At 38.3% G+C, this 11644-nt stretch overlaps 1 protein-coding gene across 3 annotated transcripts; it reads left to right on the plus strand.

The window, feature by feature from the left end:
* Positions 1-202: 202 nt before the first annotated feature.
* On the plus strand, positions 203-10360 carry gata6 (GATA binding protein 6). Of its 3 annotated transcripts, none has more exons than XM_074651598.1 (7): positions 203-343; positions 2185-3106; positions 4641-4813; positions 6957-7082; positions 7209-7296; positions 7393-7490; positions 8254-10360. In XM_074651598.1, exons 2-7 carry the CDS (start codon positions 2251-2253, stop codon positions 8413-8415), a joined length of 1503 nt encoding a protein of 500 aa, XP_074507699.1. In that variant the 5' UTR covers positions 203-343; positions 2185-2250; the 3' UTR covers positions 8416-10360. The 3 variants fall into 3 exon arrangements, with proteins under 3 accessions (XP_074507699.1, XP_074507700.1, XP_074507701.1); XM_074651599.1 differs by lacking the exon at positions 203-343 and adding an exon at positions 571-752; XM_074651600.1 differs by lacking the exon at positions 203-343 and adding an exon at positions 1426-1497.
* The last annotated feature ends 1284 nt before the right edge of the window (positions 10361-11644 follow it).

An 11644-nucleotide genomic window follows, 5' to 3' on the forward strand; every position in this document is an offset into this window, starting at 1 on the left:
AACTCTCTGATTGCATTTTGCAAATTATTCTTTTTTAAGTTTCAGACATGATCAACGTCTCTTTTCTCTCTTTCTTTCTCTCTTTCTCTCTCTGGGTGTGATTGATTGGAGGAGTTTATAGGCTGGCACCCCCATCGTGTTCCAGCAGCTCACTCACTCAGTCTGACTCCTCATGATTGGTCCGCCTCCTGCAGCCACCGACCAACACAACACAAGCGCCTCCTCTCATAAACCTCGTCAGTCAGACCGCACCAACGATTCCCATTACTTCACAGGAGAGAAGCAGCAGCGGCTCAACTATTAAGGAACTTTGCGTGCAAACCTATGGCACACAAATAGCAAGGTATGTGCTGGAAAGCGGCTATAATGTCTCTTCCTCTTCTCTCTTTTTCTTTACTGTCTTCTCTCTCTAAACATCTGGCGCAGCTGGAACCTAAAATCCTCATTTCGGGGGTATTGTGTTGTATCGCTCTATAGCCTGCCTCTCTCAGCCCTTATCTCTTTTTGGGTCTTATCAAACGGTTATCTCTTTTGCTGTGAAGACATATTGCGTTTTGTTTCCTATCTGTATATGTGTATGTGTGTGTGCTTTTGTGTGGGAGGACAGAGATTTGGACATGGACGGATCCAGTGCGTCTTTAAGAGCGCCTGATGTGGAGTATGGAAGTCACTGTGCGGATTGGATGCGTTTTTATTGGAGTTAAGAGATGACACAGTGGACACGCATATAGTCATATTCATATTGTGGAAATGTAAGCTGCTGCTCTTTTAAAAGATGAAAACGATCCGAGCGCATCAGATTAGGTAGATTTCTCCAGAAATTTAGCGATCTTTTTTAATCCAGATGTTTTTTAGGGCCACATTTAAAAAACTCCACAAACTGTCTGTCTATGGTAACAGTATGTCTATTGTATGTGTACTTTTTCTCAAACTGAACTGCCTATGGTTACAAAATGAATTGCAGTGCAAACTGACAGTAAAGTTGTATCGCTTTTTTAATCCAGATGTTTTTTTGAGGCCACATTTAAAAAAACTCCACATGCGTAAAAGCTACAAATTTCTCTGTAAAAGCCTGATTTTTTAGATTAATCAGAAGACGCGTCTTATTTTTATACATTCCTTTAATGACAGATGTTAGGACCTGGGCACTATTTTAATTTTTCTGCATTTTACTGCAGTCAGAGGTATTAATTTAAATCCAGTGACAGATGAGACTTCAGTCTCTCTTTCTCTGTGTTTGAACACTATGAAGTGTAAAGTGGCAGCAAAATCATCTGATGTCAGAGGAGAGATGAGGAGTTTTGTTGTGAAACAAAATTTTGAACTGAGCCATGTTGGTTTAGAGAAAAAGCTGACTTTTTCGGAATGAAACGGATCACTTTTCTTCTGATTTCCTATACAATCAATTTCAGTGGACATACATATAGTCAGATTCATATTGTGGAAATGTAAGCTGCTGCTCTTTTAAAGGATGAAAACGAGCCGAGCGTATCAGAGGTAGATCTCCAGAAATTTATGGCGATCTTTTTTAATCCAGATGTTTTTTGGGCCACAATTTAAAAAACTCCACATGCGTAAAAGCTTCTTTTTCTTCTGATTTCCTATACAATCCCAACAGTTCCAACTCTTTTTTTATTGTAGTTAAGAGATGACACAGTGGACATGCATAGTCAGATTCATATTGTGGAAATGTAAACTGCTGCTCTTTTAAAAGATGAAAACGAGCCGAGCGTATCAGAGGTAGATTTCTCCAGAAATTTATAGCGATCTTTTTTAATCCAGATGTTTTTTTGGGGTCACATTTAAAAAAACTCATGCGTAAAAGCTTTTCTTCTGATTGTGTGTGCGTGTGGGGGGATAGAGATTTGGACATGGACAGATCCAGTGCACTTCTTTAAGAGCGCCTGATGTGGAGTATGGCGGATTGGATGCGTTTTTATTGGAGTAAGAGATGACACAGTGGACATGCATATAGTCAGATTCATATTGTGGAAATGTAAGCTGCTTCTCTTTTAAAAGATGAAAACGAGCCGAGCGCATCAGATTAGGTAGATTTCTCCAGAAATGTATAGTAATCCAGATGTTTTTTTGGACCACATTTAAAAAACTCATGCTTAAAAGCTTCTTTTCTTCTTTTTCTTTATACAATCCTAACCCAACTCTTTTTTATTTGTTTCCTTATAGGGTAGACTACTACTCCCTGGCTGATTTTTGTTGTTAACCCCAACGGTGTATGGAAAGTGCTCCTGGATGGACCTGGCCGAAAACAGCTGGTCCATGGTCAAGCGAGAAGTCACCAGCAGCCCAGGGTCCCCGGCTGAGCAGCAGACCTCCTACCTGTCTGGTGGTGGAGGTGGAGACAGCAGCAGGAGGGACGGTCCCACCTCGGACGAGCTGAGGACACCTCCGATCATCGACCTCGACTCTCTGGGACACCACCACCACCGCCGCTCCGACAACAGCAGCAGATCAACACTACACTCCTACGTTCACTTCGGTCACCATAACAACACCCTTAGCAACGTGGAGGACATCCCGCTGTTTACGGATTTAGACCAGGGAGGAGGTAAACTGGTCCACTGTAAGGCGAGTCTGCTGGTGGACCCATCCGACATGTACCAGACGCTGGCTATAGCTGCAGCGCAGAGCCAGACTGGATATGATTCCTCCTCTGGTGGTTATAACATGCACTCCAACCCAAACTCCCCGGTGTACGTGCCCAGCTCCCGGGTGGGCCCCATGATCCCCAGCCTGTCCTACCTGCAGGCCAGCAGCTCTTCTCAGCCGAGCCACTCGGTGTGGTCGCAGGCGGCTCCGGAGAGCCCGTCGTACGGCACCGGGAGTCCGCACACCTCCAGTCGGTTCCACTATCCTCCCAGTCCGCCCATGAACACCGGGACGCCCACTACCAGCTACTCTAACACCCGGGACCAGTACGGCCTCTCTCGGCCTCTCAGCGCGACCTACTCGAGCCCCTACTCTCCTTACGTTGCACCGCAGCTCACACAGCTGCCCTCGCCGTGGACGACAGGGGGACATTTCGACAACACCATGCTGCACACCTTGCAGAGCAGAGGGGCGCCCTTTGTTAGAGGGCCAAACGGAGGTAAGAAGAGAAGAAAAATGCAAAGGGAATAGTGATGGAATAACTGTCTGGGTTAATGATGATGATCCTTTAATCAGGGATGAAGTGTCTTTACGCAAAGCACCGAAACTCCAGTGCGTATTTTGTAACAGAAGCTGATCTCCATGTGGAGGCCTAAGCACAAAAACATTATTCTTATATTTAAAATTTCACCTAAATATGTGTAAATATAGAATATTAAAAAGTAACAAATATATCGCATATCAATATCTGAGAAACAAATGCAATGGGCTTATTTCAGTTCAGTTTGGTTCAGTTCAGACAACTTTATTTACTCAAATAAAAAAATAGTAATAAAATAATATAATATAATAATAATAAAATTTAATATAATAATAAATAATACGAATATATATATAAAAATAATAATATAATAACAATAAAATGCAATTCATTTGTAGCATTCCCAGTCCATACATACATCCATACATACAACAGACAACCAATTAATTAGTTAAGTCAAAGGAAACATATTAAAGGCATGGGGGCAGTTGGAGGGACAAGTTACAATAAGAACCATATAAATAGGATTATAGCAATAAAAGACAAATAGTGATGGAATAACTGTCTGGGATAATAATGATGATGATCCTTTAATGAAGAAGGCATGAAGTGTCTTTACGCAAAGCACTGAAACTCCAGTGCGTATTTTGTAACAGAAGCTCATCTCCATGTGGAGGCCTGAGCTCAAAAATATTATTCTTATATTTAAAATTTCCCCAAAATATGTGTAAATATAGAATATTAAAAAGTAACAAAAAAGTATAAATGTATTGACAGAGTGTCAGGTTTATAATCAGTGGATCTGATTTAATTTGTGTCACCTCGCATATCAATATCTGAGAAACAAAATGCAATGGGCATAGTTCAGTTCAGTTCTGTTCAGTTCAGACAACTTTATTTATCCCCAAGGGAGCAATTCATTTGTAGCATTCCCAGTCCATACATACATACATACATACAACAGACAACCAATTAATTAGTTAAGTCAAAGGAAACATATTAAAGGCATAGGGGCAGTTGAAGGGACAAGTTACAATAAGAACCATATAAATAGGATTATAGCAATAAAAGCCAAATAGTGATGGAATAACTGTCTGGGTTAATGATGATGATCCTTTAATGAAGAAGGCATGAAGTGTGTTTTTGAAACTCCAGTACACTTTTGTAACAGAAGCTGATCTCCATGTGGAGCTCAAAACACCCAAAACTATGTTTTTTATAAAGTACCACAACAATTTTATTCTTATATTTAAAATTTCACCAAAATATGTGTACACATAATATTAAAAAGTAAACAAAAAAAAGTTTAAATATATTGAAAGAGTGTCAGGTTTATAATCAGTGGATCTGATTGATTATTGTCAACTCGCATATTATATATCTGAGAAACCTTATGAGTTTCCTTATGAAATTACAACCTGTTGTCATATTTCCATGTTTATTCAAATGCGTGCGTTATATGCTGATTCCAGTATTTATTTATTTTTTCCAGTTACAGATATTCTGGACGACATGGGTGAAGGCAGAGAGTGTGTGAACTGCGGCTCCATCTCCACGCCGCTCTGGAGGCGCGACGGCACCGGACACTTTCTCTGCAACGCCTGCGGCCTCTACAGCAAGATGAACGGACTCAGCCGGCCATTAATTAAACCACAGAAACGGACGGTAAGCAGCACTTAACAGCTCAATGTCCTGCTGCCTAATGGCTGCGATGATATCCATAGTGTCTGACGCAGAAAAGATAGATAGATAGATAGATAGATAGATAGTAACTTTATTGATCCTGAGGGAAATTCAAGTTTCCAGCATCACAGTTCCATAATGCAAAACATGTTAGTAAAAAAAGTTAGTAGTGCAAAGTAAAAAAAAATATACCAGATATAAAAACACAAGGAGATGAAGAAAACTGTTAAAAGTGAATATAGTGCAGAGTAACAGCTGTGATACACGACTATTAAAAAGAAGTGAATATAGTGCAGAAGAGACTGTTAAAAGTGAGGTTTTTATGCGATATATCAAACTTCTAATAATTTAGTTTTTTCATTATATCTGTGACTGATCATGTAAAATGGGCAGAAAAGTAGGACTACATTTGTGCAAATTGATGACATTTAGCACGTTACCAAATAATATTAGAGGTTTATTAGTACATGTCCCATAATTAATTTTAACGGAATTGAAGACACTGATTTAATTGGATTAAAAACCACCCATTACATGGAGTGATTTGTTAAAGTAACACTTCATCTGTCACCCTATTCAGTGCTTCTGTTGAATGATTTAATATGACAATAAGGGCAAATCTTTTCCTAGTGCCATTACGCGCATTACGCACAGTTTTTACTAGGAATCTGATGGCTCCTTGAGAATAAACATCCTGTGGAAAGCGGTAAGTAAATGGAGATCCTAATAGGGCTCGTATTATTCTTAGGAAATAGGGCGTGAATGGCTGAATTGTAATTAAATGAGTGTCTTTCACTTTAAAAACATTTTCTCAAAGACTCCCAAGTCTTGACAGATCTATTATTAATATCACCTTCCTCTCTGATATGTCCCAGTTATATATTGATTATAATCATTAATTGATTTTCTTTTTAATGTTTTTTTCTTTTCCTTTTTTTTTTAATTTAAGGTTAAAGGAATACATACACATACTTGTAAAGGGACATACAGACAGCAGCAACAACATATATATATATATATATGTATATATATATATATATAAAAAGAGTACTACCCGTTGTAATAGTGCAGTGTCAAGAGATAAGTTCATATTCATATACATGCAACCAACCTCATATATAGATATATATACATACAGTATACATATGTCTATATCCACACGCGCATTCATATATATATATATATATATATATATATATATATATATATATATATATATATATATATATATATATATATATATATATATATATATATATATATATAGACCTTTAACGACATTATTTATTTATTAATTTTGTTTAACTCCAATCCTCACCCTGACTCAAAGTATCCCACCCACGCTCAAAAATGATATTCTATTATTTATTGGTGTGAATGCTGGAAGCATTCACAACATATGTTATTCTACTGAGTTTATTTTTATTTTTCATCATACCATTTTTTTGCATCGCTACTCGTTCCACATTTTTCAAAATAGAAACTCCATTCAAACATCAAAACGTGCAGCTCAATTAGGAATCGATGGCTATTACTTTTCTCATTCATCAAACATTCTCCATTGAAATGAATGGAAGAAATGTTCAGAATTTAAACATTTTCAAGCATTTTCAACTCCTCACTGCTCATTAATACTTTCACTTATAGAAACTCCATTCAAACTGTAAAATGTTCCACATCTTAGAACAGGAAATCTAGGGATTCACCTATTTTTTCAAAATAAAAGCCCAAGGAGGTAACTTTCTTAACAGGGAACTCAGAACTAACTATTTATAAGGCTTCAGCTGCTTTTCATGTTATTACAACTTTTATTTACTGATTGATAATCTTTTGATTCTGTATCCTTCTTCATACAGATTAAAGACAGCAATGCAGTTTAGTGTCAGCTATTCAAAAACCTTCACATATTCCACATCTTTTATACACTATTGGTATTATTCAACTTTTCAATGATATTCATACAAATTAAACCCATTCCCACTTTTCCAACTATTCCGACTTCTTCACCTTCTTCTCACAACATTTAAGGCAGCATTACAGCGTAGCGTCAGCTCTACAGCATCCAGCATTCACAACGCAATTTCTACAGAAACTCAAGAACTTGTTGTTTTGTTTTGGTCACCAGTCAACCTCCAGAAGAATCGGCCTGTCCTGCGCGAACTGTCAGACCAGCACGACCACTTTGTGGCGCAGGAACGCGGAGGGAGAGCCGGTGTGTAACGCTTGTGGTCTCTACACTAAACTGCATGGGGTGAGTCGAGATTTCATTTCATTTCATTTCTCTTTCAAACGTGTCATTTTTCCACTTAGACAAAATCAACGCATTTGCAAATCACAAAATAATAACTGGGCTCCAAAAAAATGATGCAATGTACAGGTTCCTCGTCCTCTCGCCATGAAGAAAGAGGGAATCCAGACAAGAAAAAGAAAACCCAAGACCTTGAATAAAGCAAAGGGATCCTCTGGTGAGACACTCTTGTGGAGAATTATCATCAAATTGTTGCTTTAATTTTATTTGTATATAATTTAACCAAATATTATTTTTTTAAATTGTTTTTTAGGAAATAACAACTCTGTCTCTATGACTCCCACATCTACATCTTCATCTAATTCAGAAGACTGCTCGAAAACCAGCTCTCCCTCTGGACAGGTGTCAGGGGTAAGTTTCTATCTAAAAAAATAAAAATAAAATATATATATTCTACTGCATTTGAATTCAAAGCATCAGCTATATTATTAATATATATATAATATATTAATTATAATATATACGTATATTATAATTATTCTGCTGCATTTGAATTCAAAGCATCAGCTATATTATTAATTCAACATTTATTCATACTGGAGACATCAGTGTGGGTGACCATCATTTACAGTGATATTGAGTCAATAACAAAAAAAAGGAAAACAATGCAACAAAAATGAGATATACAAACATTATGAAATTAGTAAACGCTATTCAAACTTTTCTAATAAGAAAAATAATTTGATAAATAGCCTACATAAAGGCGAGTATGTACATGTTTCCTATTATAATTGAAGTTTGTTTTTAATAAAACCTGAAAATACCATTCTCACAGTAATTTTAAATGTCAAACTTTGTCCTTGTTGGATCCTCAGGGTTGAATATCTTTGTAATGAACACGTTGAAAGCATTAAAAGCATTTACAGCAGGTGCTTTTTTGCACAAAAAAAAAAGATCACATGCTGATGCTCACATTATGTGTCACTATAAATAATATGAGAGTGAGATGAGCCCCCACATTGCTCAGTCAGGATCTGGTGCTTTTTTTTGGCATCTCAGTCAAAAAGCCAAACATGAATCACATTCCAAATAGAGACATCTTATTCTATACAAGAAATGTCTGCTTTGAAAATGCAATTAGGGCTAATAATAATGATGCATATTTGCTTTGTAGGTCAGTTCGTCCGTGCTGTCCAGCTCAGGGGAGGGAACCGGCTCTGGCTCGGCGGTGAAGTACCCGGGACAGGACAGCCTGTACACCAGCGTGGGTCTGTCCCAGCCATCAGATGTAGCTGCAGTGAGGGGGGAACCCTGGTGCCCCATGGCCTTAGCCTGAACATCTAAATCTTTGGGAGGACAGCAGTCCCTGGCCCCTCTTGTCTGGATGTAGTGTGGAAGTATTTGGGGGGCGATGTTTGGTTCCTTCCTCGCAGCTGATGCAAGAAGAGTCAGACAGGGTGAGAAGAAGGCGACCTTCAGTCACACTGCGAGCCTGAACCGAGCGTGGAATAGCTGTTTCCAGATTGGTGTAAGAGGGATATTGTTGCCTTAAAGAAAACACAAAGGGAATCTCCAGGCCCAGATGATCAATCAGGTGGCCTGCTGTGGATGATTTCTGGACCCGGCCATGCACTCTCTCCCATCCACCGTGGCACAGAACCAGATCTAACAAAAAAAAAAAAAAGCCATCATGTACATAACGGATTTCCTCAAGCTGTTGATTGGATACCACTGCTTCATAAAGCTCTATATTCTTTAAGGACATTTAGATTTTTGTTTTTGTTTTCTTTCCACAAACTGGAATCATGCCACAAGTGCCAAGACGACTTTTATGAATCAAAAAGAAAAAAAAATATTTATAAATCTTCCATTGTTGAAAACATGGCTATGATTGTTAATAAAGATATCAATATAGAGTAGAAGTTAAACCATTTCTGATGTCTTCTTTTCTAATTTTGTTTTCTTGTAGAAGAGTATAGTGTTGAATCTGCACATGTTTTCCACTGAAAGCTCTTACTGTATCTGACTGAAACTAGTTTGGTTTAAACAGGGTATAAATGTCATCTAGTGGTTTTGTTTAATTATTTACTGAAAAAATAATGCAAATAATCAACTCTTTCAGACCAATTTTTGATACTGAAATGTTGTCAGCTGTTGGGGGAGCGTTAAGGTACTATTCTCAAAAACTCTTTGACATGTAAAGCAGTTGGATGGCTTGTTTGAACAAAGCACACCCAGAATAGCTGTGAGGCCTTCTGACCTTTATGTTACAAGACATAAACTGCAAAAGAAGACTGTTGGCTGCATGCACTACCTGACTCACTGTAAACTGTGTACCTTTCACAATGCAAGCATGTACGATTGCGTCATTTTATACCAAAATTAGACCAAAAGCGGAGAGTGAGGTCACCTCTGAACAAATTCATGTTACTTTGATGACTTTGACTGTGAGGATTAAAGGGAGTGTAACGGCCCAGTAGTTTCACACAATGAGGTGTTAAAGTGGACGATAGTGGAAAAAGGGAATAAAGGAAGCAAGGGTGTTATATTACAATGTGATATTTCTCATTGTGGTATATATTTTGGATCCACAGCTGCATGGGTGGCATGCAAAAATCAAAATTAAAGAGATTATGTTTGTTTTTCCACCCTGTTTGTCCTCCAGCAGAGTGTGGGTGGAGGCTCAAAAAGGCATTCAGGCCACAACACAATCATGAAGGCAATCTGATGAGTTACATGTGAAACTTGGCGTAAAGAGGGTTATTGCTTATCTTTTTTTCTTCCTCACAACATCCAAAAAGGGCAATGTCATTCATTCTCTGGATTTATTTATTTTTTTAAAAAAATATCATGTTTATTTTAGCATTCTTTTTTTTTTGCTGTTTTTGTTGTTTTATTTTTTTTATAACAAATTATTTTATTTAAATTTCAGTCCAATAAATTGTTCTGGTGATGCAAATGAATTTACAGTTAGTTTGTGTTTTAAAGAAAAAAATAATCAGTATTTTCGAAGCTGTGGAAAGAACTGTGTTCTTGCATAATATTAATATTACTCAGGCATACTTTTGTGTGAGGCAATCATAGCCATGTTTTAACTCCTGTTTCTCCCTGGAGGAACAAAAACTGGCTTTGTTTTCTCGGATGTTTTCATGATTGGGAGGAAAAATAAAGACCTGGGAAAAAAAAAAAATTAAATTGCAAACCAAAAAAAATTTGATTTCCAGCTTTTTGCCTCCACATTCTGCTTATGTTTCATTAAAGCAAACCTTTATTGTTCCTGACAGCTTTTTTACTTAAGAGTTTCTCTTTTCTCTACCGGCCCCTGAAGGCTCAAAGCACAATCCACTTTCCTGTGTCCTCTTGAACCAGCAGCTCAAAGTACCTGTCACAATGTTTACTGTACTTAGGCGAATATGGCCTGTGAGTAATACCACATGAAAAGATTTTTAGAGATGCTTAAGATTTATGTCTGGGCTTAGCGTTATCTGTCTGCTCTTTGACATATTGATTTAACTGAGTTTATTGAGCGTGGAGGAATGTGCTGCACAACACAACAGCCACATCCACAGTTTGGAGGTGAACATTGTGATTGTTTTTCTTTCATTTGCAAAAAAGGTCAAACTTTTTTTTGACATTTCATTAGAATGATGCAGCCATTTGTTTTAGCCATCCATCATAATGTTGCATTTTTTCAGTGTTAGTGTTACTGGTGTCGAGTTCAGCTGTAAATGGAAACGTTTGGCATGTGTTCACTCGCTGCTGGGTATTATATATAAATATATATATATAACACAATTCGTGTACCGAGACCACCAGGCGTTAAGTCCTTGAGCCTCCGTGCAGATAAATTACAAAACCACCTTCAGATATGTAAATGCAAACTAGTGCTGAACTCAAAACACGAGCAAATATTTATAGGTTTGTGAATTTATGAGGTGGTCCTACCTTGGCACTGTCTGACTGGTATCCATGGTGCTGCGAGGGAGGAAATATAAACACAACAGCACAGAAATCCTCCCTGTGGATGGATGTTCGCATGAGCTGAGGGTCACATCAACCACCACATTCACATAGAGTGATGCAAACGGCGAGCTTACAGTTATTATCTGTAAAGTGATGGGATGTAATTGTGAATGAGGGTTGCAGATCTGGGGAGAGAGTGGGAATAATAAGTGATGCAGACAGAAACAGACAAAGAGGGAGAATGCAGAGATCTTGATGGCTGCTCAGGGTTGAAAGTCCTCCCAAAGTAAACAGCAAAGACTAACCCAGCAGCAGCAGACTACAGGCCCCAGGGCTGTTTGGCCGTGGGGCAGCAGCAGCCCAGTATGGTCCCAGTGGCTCCCTCAGGAGATGCCCGTTGATCTTTCCATGTTGCCTTTCAAAGGGGAGCACTGCTGGCCCTGCCTCCGGAAGAGATGGGATCTCTGACTCAGCCCTTTTGGGTTTCCTCGACAGACATGGGGGCACACTCTGGGAGAAACAACACTTAGAAAACATGATAGCCGTCCTGCTCGTGGAGTCTTTTCAGATTGGGAGTACCATCAAAAAGATCTCTAATGGAA

Source organism: Sebastes fasciatus, chromosome 11 (assembly GCF_043250625.1).
Source record: "Sebastes fasciatus isolate fSebFas1 chromosome 11, fSebFas1.pri, whole genome shotgun sequence".
Classification (NCBI taxonomy): domain Eukaryota; kingdom Metazoa; phylum Chordata; class Actinopteri; order Perciformes; family Sebastidae; genus Sebastes; species Sebastes fasciatus.

What these genes read in the sequence shown, in the direction of transcription:
- gata6 (XM_074651598.1), top strand. Translation starts at nt 2,251, where the DNA reads ATGGACCTGGCCGAAAACAGCTGGTCCATGGTCAAGCGAGAAGTCACC. An exon ending in TTAAACCACAGAAACGGACG is followed by an intron (nt 4,814 to 6,956) that starts GTAAGCAGCACT and finishes TTTGGTCACCAG; the next exon opens with TCAACCTCCAGAAGAATCGG. An exon ending in TAAAGCAAAGGGATCCTCTG is followed by an intron (nt 7,297 to 7,392) that starts GTGAGACACTCT and finishes ATTGTTTTTTAG; the next exon opens with GAAATAACAACTCTGTCTCT.